Below are 15403 nucleotides of genomic sequence, written 5' to 3' on the forward strand. Positions count from 1 at the left end.
ATGTGGGTGTTTGTTGCCCTAGGCTGTATGCATAGCCGCCGCCTCCTCCTCCCCCTGCGTGCGTGTGTGTGTGTGTGTCTGTGTGTCTGCGCCTCTATTCGTCCCTTTATCTTCCTTGTCGTGTATGTGTGTGTGTGTGTGGCGATGTTGCCACGTTGATGTACAGCTTACGCCTGGAACATATGTATGCATGGGTATATATGGATTGGCGCCTAGAAATGCAGCCACAGCGGCATGGACCGAGACACGGATAGACGGAGAGTCATCAGCGGACGCGCACTCATATGCTTCGATCGTGATGAGGCAGCGTTTGCGCGCGCGCGTTGGGGCCCCAGTCTAGTGAAGGCGACCAAGATACGGGAAGGAACAAGGGAGGAAGGTGCGATGGACACGTCTAAAGAGTATAAGAGAAGACGCCAGCGGGACACGGAGTGGGCGTAGCGTCGAGAAAGGAACGCATCTATGCCTCATGTTACACGCCCCACCCCATCCCACCCCCTCCGTCACCTAGTATGTAAATGGGGCCTTTCGCCGTTACGTCTCGGGCGGCAGGGGGTGGGGGGGGGGGCCGCGCCGCCGTCCTTATCCACTTCGCCATACCTGCGCTTCCTCCCTCTGTTCTCTCTCTCTTGCACCACATGAAAGTGAGGAAAAGGGCGGTGTCTTGCTCAAGCCGGGCAATAACGCGACACGAAATACAGCCTACGCGCGTGCATTGGAAGGAGCCTCTCCCCCTCTTTCTGGCAGCAGGATGGACAAGGCAAAGACGCTGGAGATGCTGCGAGGCATGAAGTTCATGCAGCGCAAGGAGGAGGCGAAGCGGCGCGCCGCCTTTGAGGTCGCCCAGCGGGACGAAATTGAGCGGCAGCTGCTACACTGCGGCACCGGCAGCAGCGGCGCGAGCGGGGGCGTCAGTGACGGTGGCTCCTCTGCGCTCAGAGATCGTGGCTGTGATGGACCATTCAGGGCAACCGTCTTGTACGACGATTCCTTTCCCACGCACGCGTATAGCCTGTCGCGGCGCAGCTTTACCAAGACGCTCGGCGGTGGTGATGCGATCCCGATTGCCGCGGGCCTCGGCGACAGGGACGCACATCTGGAAGGTGGCGCCGTGGAATCGAGGATTTCGCTGAAGGACGTCAGCGAGGCGCCAACGTCAGCGGACGCCGCTCTGGACGATGGTGACGTCGCCAGTGGCGAAGAAGTGGCAGACTTGTGGGGCGGTGAGGGCGCCGAAGGTGAGGTGAATGATCCGACGGCGGCCTCTGACAGACGACATCAGGGTGGTGAGAAGACTGGCGCCCGCCGAGGCGACCGGAACCAGAACGCCTGTAGCGATGGCAGGTTCATAGTGAAGCCGTCGCAGCGCGCCCCGAAGCTGCCGCGGCGCCTGCAGGAGAGCGTCGAGGAACAGAAGCAGCAGCAGAAGCGGCGGCGCGCGGAAGAAGAGGGCGACATGGGCATGTGAATGCGCCCTCCGCGACACTCGGGCATGTTTCGCCGCGGTTCCTGCAACCCACATGCACAGGCGCGGTCATATTTCTGGTGAAGCTTAGTGGTGCATGTGTGTGTGCGCGCGTGTGTGTGTCTACCTGTGAAGTGTGTGCCGTTGTTGTTGCTTAAGCGAGTAAGGGCGAGGAGGGGCACACGCGCACGCGCACGCGTCTGGGCCTCTTCTCGGTAGAGAGAGCGAAGCGCAGTGGAAAAAGGAACCGCCGAGGCACGCACAAGAGGTGGCCCCCGGAAGAGCAACCGCAGCAGGTCTCGCTGAGGGGAAGTTCCGTCTGCCACCATCGCCGCAACGGTAAAGCAAGCTGTTGAGGGCGGATGCCAGCAGAGGCTTTGGCGGGCACACGATTACGTTATGTGTGGGGCCACTTCTCACTCCCGCTCTCCAAGATCTTTATATCGCCTCATCCTCCTCCTCTCTTGGCCGCTGTCTACGATGCACTCACAGACCCCGCTGCTGCCTGTGTGTGTGCGCGCGCGGTCTTATTGATGCCTGTTTTCCGTAGCGTTTACGTTTGTGGTTTCTGTCTGCTTCCTTGTTTAGGCGGCATCGCAAGTGATCCACGCAGGTGGAGAGGGTTACATGAACCGGCATCCGCACGAGCGCCTCATCGCACCCTTCCAGGATTCGGAGCAAGCGCGCCATGGAGCAGCAGGCGCAGCTCACAGACGCTGCTCGGCAGCAACAGCAACAGCAGTGCTCGACAGGCACAGCGGCAATCACGCGCGGCATCAACGAAGAGGCCTTCGACTCAGTGCGCCAGGCGGCCGTAGTGATGTTCAAGCAGCGGACCAAAGACCTCACTCGGCTCACACAGGTGGAGACGCAGTGCCAGGCCATCGAGGCGGAGCTGCGCCAAGCCCAGACCTGTGTAACACAACTGATGGCGCAACAAGCGTCGCTGGAAGCCCTTGTGGAGGAAGAGCAGCAGCGCACTCGTCAGCGAGAAAGTCGACTGCAGGAACTGCACAGCTCTCTTTTACAGCTGGACGAGGAGCAGCAGACGAGTGGTAAGCTGCAACGATCGGCAGAGGCCGCCATCGGCGCGGCGACCGCGTTCATTCGCACGTTTACCAACGCGGACGGGCGCCTCTTTCAGCTGCTCACCATGGCCAGCGCGCGGACGGCAGGCCGCAGCGCGCTGGAGCTGCAACGGCTGCTGGCGGACGTTCAGCAGGCGCTTGTGGCAGCAGAGGCGCATCGCCAAGGCCTCATGTGTTTGCCTTCTTTCTCGCTCACAGCCGAGGCCTCCGCGAGTGGTGATTTGCGTTACACAGCCCCACCCTCCTCGACGGCAGTGGTGTCCGCCGATGCCTCCACCACCGGCGTATTGCATGCACTGCGTGAGTGGGCGGACAAGATGGACTGGGCCCAGCACCGCGAGCTTGCGGACGTTGTGCAGATCATGCAGCAGCTCGTGGCGTGGCTTTCCGCGGGTGGCAGCGCTCAAGAAGAAGCACAGCAGGCAGTTGCCGGGGGAAGAGCGTCGTATGAGTGGGGCTTGCCATGGCCGCCGCTGCCGCCATTCACCGAGGAAGCCGTGACGGAGCACCACTGGTTCGGGTCACTGTCACTGCCCTCCACGATTTTCCAAGCCGATATTCACGGCGGCGGCTCTGCGGAGGTAGCGGCTGAAGACAAGGGAACGCGCGCAACCCTTCCGCTGGAAGAGTGTGCGGTGGATGTCGATGACAACGTGGTTCCAAGCAGCGAGGTCGTGCAGCTTGTCGTGCAGCAAAACCTCCTTGCCCCACTGCAGGCGATATCGACGTACAACGCGCATCTCGCAGCTGTGTGTGCACAGAAGCACCTGCAGCTCCCTGAAGATGCGTCGTCACTCGCCGCCTCGCTAACCGCAACGAAGCAGCGGTGGATATTCTTTCACGAGGCGTGGCAACAGTGGCGTGAGGAGGTGCTGAAAACGCAGGCGGCCGCCGAAGCAGCCACAGCCGCAGCGACGGAGCTGGACGCGGCGCAAGCGGCACTCCGAGTGTTGCAGCGAAACTGTGAAGAGCAGTCTCACAACTGCGCATCTCGCAAGAAAGAAGTGGCGAGCCTCAAGGAGACGGAGATCAGCCACTACGCTGCGGCGTGGTCGAGGGGCGTGTGTGCGTCGCAAGCGCAGCGCGACTCGTTCCGCGCAGTGTCTGACGCCATTGTGTCACTAACAAAGGAGGCTTCAGCGCTGGCTACCGCCTTGCACGGCGACTCCGAGCACCACGCTCACGAGACCCACGCGCGCGATGTCGCCCTGGCCGAACAGCAAGAGCAACTCACAGCGACGCGGCAGCGCGTGGCAGTCGCCAAGACGAGGGCCGCGGCGCTGGAGGCTGAGTGTGCAGAGGCGCAGCGTGTTCAGCAGCTCGTGCGAGATCAGTTTGACGAGCTGTTGTCGTGCGCCACGAGGCGCTTGCAGCCTCCCCCCGGCGCTGCCGGCAGCAACGACGATGGCGAAAACATCAATGAGGCCGCCCCCAGGGATCTTGGCGAGTTGCCGGTGGCTCGGTGTGCGGCAAGCGTTGCACAGAAACTGCTGCGTTCGGCCACAGCATGCTCGCCGGCGCACGCGGCATGGACGGAGCGTCTTGTGGAGCTGGCATCGGAGGTCCATGACGTCGCGGCGGGGGACAGCAACGGCAGTCTTCTCATCTCGTCTGTGTCGCAACTCTTTGCAAACCTGATGGACCGCTGCGGTGGCGGTCAAGCAGCTGGCAGCGAATCGGGCAGCGAGCCCACACTCGATGCAGCGGCAGTTCGATTGGCTATACAAGACACGGTGGCAGGTCTGCGCCTCCCAAGCGACCTCTTCCTCGACGTCGTCGATGCAGAACTCATGGCTCAGGTGCCGTACCTTCGCACATGGCGGAGCGCAGAGCAGGCCATCCGTGCGAGTGTCGATGAGCACCGTGTGTTCATGTGCGACGCGACGGCCGAAATCTCTATCCTCCGCAGCGAGTTGGCGACCGCGGAGGAGTGACGGTGCTGGAAGAGATGATAGGTGGGTTGTCACGCGGGCGGCGTAGTCGTCAAACGGGCGGTGCACTCACGCCGACTTGCGCGTTCGACCTCATCCACGTCGCCTTCATGAGCATGCACCTCTTCACTTATACCTCAGCTCGCCCTCCCTCGGCTCCTCCTCAAACCTGTTTGGGGGGGGGGGGATAGGAGGAGGGCGGCGACGCTGGCGGCTGATCGCTCCCTTGTTTCGCTATGCATTTGTTTTTTTTTCTCTGTGTGTGTGTTCTGCTGTGCTTCTGATGCCACGGCTGTACTGCTACTCATCTGCTGATATCGTTTCTCTCCTCCTTTCAAACTCGCGTGCACACCCGCATGTGCGTGCCTTCTACACCATCTGCGCCCGCACCGCAGAGGTGAGGACACGAAACGACGGAGGAAGATGGAGGATAAACCTCCACTGCCGAATAGCCCGAACGCTGGCTTACGGGTCGAAGGCTCTTTGCTGTGGCCACTGGAACGCATCGCAGCGTTCCATTGCACGACCGCTTCCTCTCTTCGTTTCGGCGCTGCCTGCCTTTGCTGTGCTCGCTCATCATCCCCCGCCGCTCCCGCCCCCTCCTCCTATCCCCACACGCATAGAAGTACACGCACACGCACGACATAACGCAACGAAGAGTCCGTCTTTCCTTGAAGTGTGTGCAACTCATCTGCCCACCGCTCCCCTCCCTCCCTCCCTCCCTGTTGAACCTTCCGCGTCTTTCCGAGGTGTTTGCACTATTGTGTTGGGCACTGCTCTTGGTGTGTTCGTCTTTTTCAGTTTCTGGTCCACCCTCACGGCCACTGAGTGTGTGCGTGTGTATGCGCGCACCTTTGTTTTCCGGGTTTCTGTGCCGCCGCCCGAGCAGCAGCCCCCCGTCTGTGACACGCGATCTACGTGTTCTCTGTCTGTCGCTCTCTGTGTTCTGCAGTGCTCTTCTTCGCCGATTATCGTCATTATCTTTCCCGCTTCTTGCTGCATCGCTGGAGCTGTGAAGTCCTACGTGGTGCACACGCACATCACTTCGGCATCACCCCGCTGTAACTTGGACCTGCAGCCTGGCGCCTCCCCCCTTCCTTTCTCTCTCTACCCTCACACCATCGGCTACACAGTACGATGCGCTCCCTCACGACAAGGCGGTGCGTGGCATTGGGGTTGCTTGGACTTCTGCTCGTCATATGCCTGAGACATGAGCCGGCAGGCGTGACGGCACTGGTCGCTACGAGCACCCGTCACACCGCCTTATACAAGGACCTCGGCGTGGCGGCGGGAGCCAGCAAGGAGGAAATCAAGAAGGCCTTCCGTGCATTCACCCGCCAGCACCACCCCGACCTGAAGGAAACCTTCCAGGAGAAGGAGGATGCCAAGGCAGCCATGGCGAAGGTGCTGCGTGCCTACGAGGTGCTGTCGGACGACAAGAAGAAGGCCGCGTACGACGAGTCGGGCATAATCCCTGGCGAGGCCCCAAACTTGGAGGAGATGACGGCCAACGAGCTCTTCGAGTACTACCACCAGTCTTCGCCCATCTTCTCGAAGTCGCCGACGCTGAAGAGCCTGACGCAGCTGCGTCGTCTGCAAGAGTTCCGCGGTGGTCGTGTCTTTTTGATTCAGGTCTACGACGATACCCAATGCAAAAACTGCCGTTACTACAGCGCCGCGTGGGAGATGCTGTACCAGTCCAGTCTGGTGGAGGCTGGCGTGCTGGAGATGTATCGCATTGATGCCCTAAGTGAGGAGGGCAGTCCACTGCTCGCCCACCTCGGCATCCGTTACCGTAAAGAGCCATATGTGCTCGCCATCGTGGACGGCGAAGCCTGGACGCTTTATAGCATTGCGGAGGCCATGAAGCAGCGCAACCACAACCGCGCCTTCCACAGCCTGCTTGAGTTCGTGATGTCTTTCTTCTACGACGTCTTTCAGCAAACGAGGTCACTGGAGGTAACGCAGCTGGAGGACATCCTCACGTTCCTGCGTGCCCCGCGGTCCGTCAAGCAGCCGCTGCGTGCGCTGCTGCCCACGATCAACGCCGAGTCGATTCCGGTGGCGCTGCAGATGCGCTACAACCAGGTCGAAGTCCGCAGTGTGCCGCGCGAATTTCTGCTCGAGTTCGTGGAGGAGTACTGCGAGATGGAGATCGGCGTGAAAGACCGCTTCGGCGAGAGCGTCCCGATGGCGGAGTTCATTGTTGTGTCGACGGAGGCGTTGCCTATGCCGCCCAAGGACGTGACCGAAACCAGCGACACGGCAGCGTTGGAGGCGGAAACCGAGGCGTCGACACCGCAGAAGAGCTGCCGCCTTGTGCACATCGGCGCTGCGGTGGCGCTCACCTACAGGAAAGCCTCAAGGTTTATGGAAGACCACCTGCCGGAGCGGCACGTGGGCATGAAGGGCCTCCGCTACGCCGGCGCGACGGACTTCCTGCAGGTGTGCCGTGACAACTGCGTGGTTTGGATGCGCGAAGACTGCGCGGAGGCCCCAGACGCACACGTGGCGGCCCTCATGGCAAACGACTACCTCTCCTTCAAGACCGGCTACTGGTGCATGGAGGAGGAACGCAGGCTGGCCGAGGTTCTGAGCAAGGCCGGTGTGTGGACGGCGACGTCCAAGAGCATGGCCGCGTCTCCCTCAGCTCTCGTCGCCTTCGTCGGCGGCAACGACAGCGTCACCTACCAGCTCGTGTCCCTGCAAGCCAAAGCGCCAGAGGAGCTCACAGCGCAGGACATATACACCGCCCTGTCGACGCTGGTGGGCAACGCCGAGGAATCCGAGGACGGCAGTGAGGCGGCCAGGGTCGCGGCGCCGATCCCGTCGCACCTCCCGCAGCCCGTCGCCAGCCTCCTCGCCACAGACGGTTTCCCGATCTCCCGAAAGCAGCGTCTCTACATACAGGCCATGACCATCTATACCTTTGCAGCCCCGCTGGTGTCCAGCTCGTGGCCGTTCTTCATGATGTACCTAGTCCACCGCTTCGTCCTGAACCGCAACAAGCCAGAGGCCGAAGAGGAGGCAAGGAAGAAGCGCGAGGAGTCTGCCGCCGCCGCCGCCAACGGTGTCTCGAGCGCGAATGAGGCATCCGCAGCGCCGGTGCGTCGTCGCATCCGCAAACCGCAGCCGCGGGTCGGCCCGTACAATCCGCGCGACATGAAGTGGGCCAAGGAGGAGAAGGGCTTCCTGCTCTTACTCGTGGAGGACGGCTTGGCAGCCGGGGCTCTGCCGCTCCCCCGTCTTGCCTTGGACGAGCCCTTCACCGTGCGCGTCCTCGGCACCGGACAGGGCAAGTGGCGCCAGTGGATCCTCGAGCACAAGCCGGCCGCTCCGGAAGGTGCGGCGGAGAAGCTTCCAGAGGCGGAGCGCCAGATCTCCCTCATGGCCATCCGCAAGACTCGCATGAAGGCCCTTGTCAAGTCGGACGCGCAGACGATCGATGCCTTTCTGCGTGACCTCCTCGACGGTACAAAGAACCCGAGCGAGGAGCTGCCGTCGTGGGCGTATGACGAGTAGTCGTGTGTGATTGTTCCTTGCTGTTGTGTGGTCGAGGGAGACCAGAGAAGGGAAGTGGGCAAGCGGGCAGGCGGCCGCCTGGGCAATCGCTGGCCGTCTCCTTGACTCGCAGGTGTGGGGAAAAAACGCGTAGATCTCCTCTTTGTGTGCCCCCTCTTCCTGTGTCCTCGCTCTCCACACACTTTTTTTTTTGTGTGTGTGGGGGGGGGGGCATCTCCATTGTGGTCGTGAGCTGCGCCTGAATGCTTATCTGTCGGTGCGTTATGGCGTGTGGGTGCGGGCCTGTGTGTCTCTTGGAGCTGGTGCTGCATTCTTTTTTGTGTCAGTTTTTCCGAGGGTGCCGCTTCCCTTTCCTTTCGTTGAACTCGTGTCGTTTTCGGCACGCCGAGATGGTTAATGATGTGCTTCCCTGCTCTTCCTCTGTTAATCCTCGTGTGCCGTGTACTCACGTCCTCCCCACCGCCACGCAGGGAAATAACCGTTAAAGACGGATTCAAGGCGTCCCTCTTTTCCAACGTGTGCCAATTCACTCCCATCGAAGGTGAGGCCAAACGCCACGCTGACCTCCGCCCCCCCCTCCCCGGCACACACACAAGCACACGCACACCACCCCTGCCACAGACCCCCATGACGCGTGGTGCGAAGCATGCCGTAGACACACGCGTTGCAACAATGTGCGCCGGCTCAGTCACCGGAGCACGGCCCCTGCCCCAAACCCTACGCACCCACGCTCTGCAGGTGGCCTCAGAGCGGCTCCCCCACCATGCCGGCCGCCACCTGGCGCGTCGCTTGGGGTGGGATACGCTCGAGCCACGCTGACGCCTTGGGCATCATGTGTATGGTGCAAGCGTGTTCACTGTCGTAGGACTCTCCGGCGTCACGCCATCCAGGACCTGACGGTCAACATCAGCAGCGATAAACCGCTCTCACTCTCCCTCCCCCCACCCCCTCCTGCGTCGTAGGCACCTGACGCTGTCACCACCAGAGGTGGCTCAGCATTTGGCAGGGAGAGAGGAAGGCTGCTCGGCTTCCTCCCGCACAGAGAATGGGGGGAGGAGGGGGTTATGGGCCCTGTGATACCGCGTACGGTGTGAAGTGTGAGATGTGTGTGTGTTTGTGTGTGTGTGTGCCGCGCGAGGCAGCGAATGCCGGAGCAGCGGGCACTGCCATCGGTATGGGTGAAGGATGAGTCTGCGGAGTTGTGTTTAAGTGTGTTATGTTCAGCCATGAGCCCCTCCCCTCTCTTTTTTTGTTTTGTGGAGAGGGCCTCTTGTTGTGAAGCCGATGCATGCACATGTGGTAAAGATACAAAGACGGAGCACTGACCACATCCGCGAAGGTGGTGTGCATCCCCACCCGAACAACGAAGGACAACAGAAAGGCATCAGAGCGTAAGCATCGGTGTGCCTGTGTGTGTGTGTGTGTGTGTCTCGGACAGACAAGGGAGCCCCTCTCCGTCGTGGGAAACCTCCACGTGGGCGAATCCACCTTACGCTGCCGCCCAGGCCTCCCCACTCCACTCCCATCCTCCTCCTCCCCCACTGACGCGTCTTCTCTTGGCATGGCGGCGGTGGGTGGGAAAACAAAAACAGAATGGCAGAAAGGTTCAGCGCGGACCTTTTTGAGGAGGAGGGGGGTGGCTGCTGCCACAGATGGAGCGCACGCTCACGCACACACACACACACACACAGACACAAACATATGTCTGTGTCCTGTCGAGCAACGAAATCGGCGTCTGCTTGCGCCTTCGACATGCCCATGTAGTCTACGGTGCTTGTTGTGTATGCCCCATCGCATCCCTCTCCCTATTGCCCACTTGTTCTCCTCTACTCTTATTTGGGCCCATGCGCATGCACGCGCAGATACGCGTACACCGATACGCACACGCCCGCACCTCCAACGCCCACTTGGCTGGCTCATTCCGCCTTGCCAGCGACCTCCCTACGCCGCACGACCGCGTCAGGTACTCATAGAGACTCATACACGCACGCACACATAGAGGCTCACAGGTCCATCTTCGCATGGAGCCCTATGCATCGCCGGCGGCGGTGCCACCGCCTCATGTCGTGTATGATGCACTGAGTAAGGCGCAGAAGGCGGCACCGCAACTGAGGCCGATTCCCGCCTTCGAAGTGTATAAGGTAGCGCGGGAAGAGGAGCTGGCCGCCTACCGTATGCTGTGTCGCGTACTTTTCATGCATCACGGCACCCCACTTCCCAAGGCGCAGCAGCGCATCCTCGATGACATGGGCGAAGAGCTGTGTATTGGGCAAACGCGGCAGGGACTGGAGAAAGAAATGGCGGAGCAGGACAAGGTGCTGCAAGGCATTCGCAAATCCGGCGTGCTGCGGCGCCGCGGCGACTTCACCGATGGTGTGGAAGAGATGACCGTGGAAGACTACCTCACCGAGGCTCCGAAGGACGACGGCAACGGCCTCTACACGCCCACCCCCAAGGCGCGTCGCGTTGACGGGGCAGACCCCGGCGCCACACGAGCAACAGTCATCGCTGCCGCCGCCGGTTTGGGCGCCAAGCGCAAAGGTAACGTGCACGCCGTTGTGTCGAAGCTGGCGAAGGAGGTTGAGACTGCCGGCAAGAGCCTGCTGTATGCGAGCAGCGCCCAGGAAGAGCAGCAGCTTATCCAAGTCCTTCAGCAAAAACGTGAGTTGCTGGTGGCGCTGAGAGAGGAGCTGACAGAGGCGTAGAAGGGCCAGGGCGAGCACGAAAAAAAAAAGGAAACTTACACAGTCACACACACACGCATGCGCGCGCGGCTGCTAAACAAATGGCGAAGCTGCGACGGAGGTGCAGGTTCGCTGTGCGTGATGGTGCGCGCATGTGTCTGCGCGGTGCCTGATAACGGCTCATTCGCAGTGCTCAGGGTGCTGTGCTGCTGCAGTGGTGTCCTCCTTCTGCCCCACGTTCTCTATTTTTTTCGCATCCTTCAATGCTGGTCAGCCTCCTTTTGACTTGCACACACACATACACACGCACACGCGGAGAACGGCAGAACGAAGCACGCAGAGGCGCGGTGTAGTGTGTGAGGAGGAGGCCCAGATGTAGGGCTCAAAGGGCAACAGCGATCGACAGAGGTGCTGCCGCGGGATAACAAGCGCATGCCGCTTTAGGCCGAAAAGAAGATAACTGGAGATCAGACGGACGCTGCAAACAAGCGAAGAGCCACTGCGAGAAGGAACTTTGTGTAGGCGTAAGGAGTGGGTGAACGGATGGCACACACACACACACACACAAACCTTCTCTCTTCGATGCCCACGCACCGCCGTGTGCCCCCACCCACCTCACCCCCACCCCTTCTTGCTCTGGCCCTCTCTCGCGCTGGTCACCCATCTCTCACAAACAGCACTGCTTTGCACCCGAGACACGCGGATACGCATACGCGGCAAGCGTGGGAAGGAGAAATGATCGCATGTTGTGATGCTCTCTGTACTTGAGCTCCTGCGCGGGTGCCCACGTACCTGTACATAGCACGCACCTCCATCACTCTCACTTCCATGCTTTGCCCCACCCCGCCCCATCACCATCGCCACCGCGTACCGCACGCGCAGCCGTGCCTACTCTCTTCCCCTCCGCCCCTCTCGGTTGTTTCCCCCTTTTTTCCTTGCCTGGTTGTGCGTTGTCGCCGTGAAGTGGGATGATCATCGCCCTCCCAGCAGTACGCACAAGCACCCGACTCGTTAGCGCACCCGTGAGCCGTTGCGTCTCGGCATTCCTGCTGTGCTCCGTTTTGCTTTTCACCCGCCGTTCCCTTTTGGCGTAAGCATGGATGTGGCGCCCGTGTAAGCGGCTGCGGCGTTGCAGCGCATACGTCGCCGCACCGTCGACGGCTGCCGCGGCAGCCCTCGGTACGCCTCAACGGCACTGTGCGGAAACGACAGGCAAGGCTCAGTACGCCTCGAACTCAGAGCATCATGGTCTGGCCGCCTCAGCCACACTGCCGACGGCCACGGCCCTGCGCCGTCGAAAGCTGCGGTGTTTGCGGGGCGCCTACCACGCAAGTCGTGCCGTGGCGCAACTCCTTCTGCCTCTTCTTCAGCCAGCGCGAAGCATCCTGGGCTACATGGACATGACGGACGCCATGAAGAACCTTGCCACCGCTCTGGAAGGTAGTCCGGTCTCGCTGGAGCATGAGGGGCCTCTACAAGATGCACACCTGATCGCAATACGAGACCTCGCCACGAGCGCGACAGTCACAGACCTTCGCAGTCGATTATTGAACGGCTCTTTGTGTCCTCGAGGGGCCACAAGTCTCACAGCAGCACTCTGGAATAAGACGAGCGTGCGCGACTACCAAAAATGCCTTTTGGCAGCACGCCAAGCTCGTCTCGATGCCGGGCACTCCTTCAACGGCTACGACCACCTCGCAGAGGCCGGGGCCGCCATGCGCAGCGCGATGTGCTCGGATGTGGCCGAGCCGAAAACCTGCGCCGAGTGGGCCCGCCTCATCGACCTCTACACCTCCTTCCTCCCTGATCGGTCCCACATCCACGAGCTGGAGAATCTGCCGCAGGAGATCGCCATTGGCGAGCTGCTCCGCGAGACCGTCGAGCGCGTGCGCAGGGCGGAGGATCACGCCGGCGGCGATGGCTTCGCGCTGGACTGCGTCGTCGACGTCGGCGGCGGCAACGGCTTCCTTGCGGCGCAGGTGGCGGAGCGCCTGCAGTGCGACAGCGTCGTCATCGACCCCTTCTTTCCGGCGCACTCCATCGACTGCTGCCCGCGGCTGTGGCCCGACACAGCGCACCGCGCACGGCCCGCCACGCGCCGGCAGCGCACACTGCACCGCACCGTGGCGCTGTTCCGCGACGTCCGCTGGTCGGACGCTGTGCCGGCAACGCCAGCACGCACGGCCCTCATCGCGAAGCACCTGTGCGGCAGCGGCGTGGACGAGGTGCTGCGCCATCTGGAGGCGCAGGAGTCTCTGCCGCGCATCCTCGTTCTGGCGCCGTGTTGCTTTAACAAAATCACCGTTGATCGGTACTGCGACGCTGCCTACCTGAGGCAGGTCATGGGCATCGGCTCCGAAGAGGCCCTGGCGCGTGTGAATCGGCTCACAGACTGGAACATGTCATGCTATCAGAGCACCCACGAGCGCATGTTGGCGCGGGTCGAGGCGGCTCGGCGAAGCTCAGCCACGAGTGGCAGGGGATGCGCCTGCGAGGTGCAGATAGCTATGGAAGCTTCTGCGTCGCAAGCGCTCCCCGCCGTTGACGGCAGCTCTGCCGCCACTGCTCCGCTGTTCTGCTACCAGCGCCGAAGCGGTCCTCGCTCCATCGCAAACAGTATCACGTGTACCCATGACTTTGCGCTGCTGGTCGAGGCCCTTCTCAACTACGGGCGAATGCAGTGGCTGCAGCAGCGCCACTACGACGTGCATCTGGTGCAGTATGTGCCCGATGTGGTGACGCCGAAAAACAAGTGTTGGCTCGCGATTCGACAAGCGCACACGAGTTGAATGCTGGAATCGATCGTGCCCCTGCACGTCTTGTCTGTCTCTCTCTCTCTCTCTGGCGACACGCGGATAACACCTTTGTATCCGTGCCGCAAGGCCCATCAAGGCCGGTGCCGCTGTTTGTGTCTCCCAGTGTAGCCCCGCTCACACGTAGGCGCCTGCGCCTACATAGATGCCGGCAGCGCACGACGAGCTTCCGCGCACGCACTTCGGTCGTAAAGATCACCTTCCACCCACACACACAAAAAAAAAAGCAACTTTCGGGTGTGCGCCTAGAAAGGGGACGGTACAGAACCAAGGTGTAGGTCGATAGCGGCTACACGAAGGGGTGTGGAACGGTACACCGAGGGAGACCCCCTGCACAGCTGTTATGGTAGACGCCCCGCCATGCCTCTGAGGGCGGGTAAAGAAGTATCGTAGTGTGTGGAAGGCGAGTATGCCTCAACGACAACTGTCGCATCGACCTCCGGTATGGCGTGACGCCGAGGACCGCCCGAGACACGACCCCGGCACTTCAAAGAGAAAACAGCCCCCGCATTTGAGGAGGACGTCCGTGTGACGGTGTGTACGTCAACGTCATGCGCAGACGCGCACGCACATGTAAGGCCCATCACTTCCTCGCCACTTCTCTCTCTCCCCCCGTACTCCTCGCTCTCCCTTCCACGTCGGACTGCATCGCGTACGCGCGCTTACGCTACGTTTTCTTTGCTCGGTTTGCGCGTGTGTGTAACGCGTGTGTGTTGGGTGTATACCTTACTCGCGTTTTCTGCCGTTGGGCGTGCGCTGCATGGCAACGGAACGGCGGTCCTTGTCCGACAAAACAACTGCTCAAGCATCTGCATGTGGCGGCACATGCGCGTCATTGAAAAGACAAGCATCCTTCACAGGATTCCTTTCTGTGAAGTATATCAGGAACGTCAAAACAGATATAAGCAGAAGTTTGAACGTGTCAGGGCAGCAGCGGCTGCAACTGTGCCGACGGAAGACTACAGCAGCAGCGGCTTGGTGGCCGAAGTGTGGCGACCACGGAATGGGTAGTCGCCTGCTCTTACCCTCCAACAACAGCAGCACCATCTGCAGCTGCAGCGGTGGCTATGCAGAACTACCGCTGCAAGCAGAGACAATACCACAGCGTGCTGTGGTCGCTGCAGTTTGTGCTCGCTCTCCTACACCACGCGCGGAAAGGCGCCGCACGTGCACGTCAGCAGCAACACGAGCGCGGCAACGCTAGGGAGGACAACAGCTGTTGCTGCTCAACCTCAACTGGTGCCGCTGACACGGAGTCAGATACTTTGATTGCGTTTCAAGCGGCCGCAGACGGTGCCTTGGCCTCGTTCGCAACACAGGGACCGCTTTCTGCCTCGCAGTTGCTCTCCCTGCAGAACAGCCTCACTGACGCTGACGTACGTGATCTCTGCGTGCAATGCATGCGCCACTTCATCACCCAGCAGCAGCAGCCGGCGCCAACGCTCACGTCTGTGCAGCAGCCGCTCTTCAGCGCTGAAAACGTCTTTGCCGCCCCTACGCCTCTTCTTCTCGTGCTGTGGCCAACCGAGAGTGTTCGCCAACACTACACATGGGCTTTGGAGGTGGCTCACCACCACCGCATCGACCACAGCGACCTCCTCGCCATACCAGGCTACCTGCAGGAGGCTGGCCTGCACGCGCGGCGTGTCTTTGCGGGGTATAGCGGCGCCAAACATGATGAAAGGTCTACCGTGGCGCAGGACTCAGAGCAGCGGGCAGCGCATGAGTGGGCCCGCCTCATCGACCTCTACACCTCCTTCCTCCCTGATCGGTCCCACATCCACGAGCTGGAGAATCTGCCGCAGGAGATCGCCATTGGCGAGCTGCTCCGCGAGACCGTCGAGCGCGTGCGCAGGGCGGAGGATCACGCCGGCGGCGATGGCTTCGCGCTGGACTGCGT

The 15403-nt window shown here is 61.3% G+C and overlaps 6 protein-coding genes across 6 annotated transcripts; all 6 read left to right on the plus strand.

Moving 5' to 3' along the window:
- Positions 1-751: 751 nt before the first annotated feature.
- Positions 752-1468, plus strand: LDBPK_240510 (hypothetical protein, conserved; the record flags this gene model as incomplete). Its single annotated transcript, XM_003861093.1, has 1 exon — positions 752-1468. The coding sequence occupies one exon, from the start codon at positions 752-754 to the stop codon at positions 1466-1468; it is 717 nt and encodes a 238-aa protein (XP_003861141.1).
- Positions 1469-2153: 685 nt separating this feature from the next.
- Positions 2154-4487, plus strand: LDBPK_240520 (hypothetical protein, conserved; the record flags this gene model as incomplete). Its single annotated transcript, XM_003861094.1, has 1 exon — positions 2154-4487. The coding sequence occupies one exon, from the start codon at positions 2154-2156 to the stop codon at positions 4485-4487; it is 2334 nt and encodes a 777-aa protein (XP_003861142.1).
- A 1134-nt stretch (positions 4488-5621) lies between these two features.
- Positions 5622-8006, plus strand: LDBPK_240530 (DNAJ domain protein, putative; the record flags this gene model as incomplete). Its single annotated transcript, XM_003861095.1, has 1 exon — positions 5622-8006. One exon carries the CDS (start codon positions 5622-5624, stop codon positions 8004-8006), a length of 2385 nt encoding a protein of 794 aa, XP_003861143.1.
- A 2021-nt stretch (positions 8007-10027) lies between these two features.
- On the plus strand, positions 10028-10711 carry LDBPK_240540 (hypothetical protein, conserved; the record flags this gene model as incomplete). Its single annotated transcript, XM_003861096.1, has 1 exon — positions 10028-10711. The coding sequence occupies one exon, from the start codon at positions 10028-10030 to the stop codon at positions 10709-10711; it is 684 nt and encodes a 227-aa protein (XP_003861144.1).
- Positions 10712-12090: 1379 nt separating this feature from the next.
- LDBPK_240550 (hypothetical protein, unknown function) lies at positions 12091-13479 on the plus strand (the record flags this gene model as incomplete). The annotated part of the gene is made up of 1 exon (XM_003861097.1): positions 12091-13479. The coding sequence occupies one exon, from the start codon at positions 12091-12093 to the stop codon at positions 13477-13479; it is 1389 nt and encodes a 462-aa protein (XP_003861145.1).
- A 1091-nt stretch (positions 13480-14570) lies between these two features.
- On the plus strand, positions 14571-15401 carry LDBPK_240560 (hypothetical protein, conserved; the record flags this gene model as incomplete). Its single annotated transcript, XM_003861098.1, has 1 exon — positions 14571-15401. A coding segment is annotated over one exon (831 nt), but the record flags the coding sequence as incomplete, so codon positions are not given.
- Between the last annotated feature and the right edge of the window lie 2 nt (positions 15402-15403).

The sequence above is a fragment of the Leishmania donovani genome, chromosome 24 (assembly GCF_000227135.1).
Source record: "Leishmania donovani BPK282A1 complete genome, chromosome 24".
Taxonomy (NCBI): domain Eukaryota; phylum Euglenozoa; class Kinetoplastea; order Trypanosomatida; family Trypanosomatidae; genus Leishmania; species Leishmania donovani.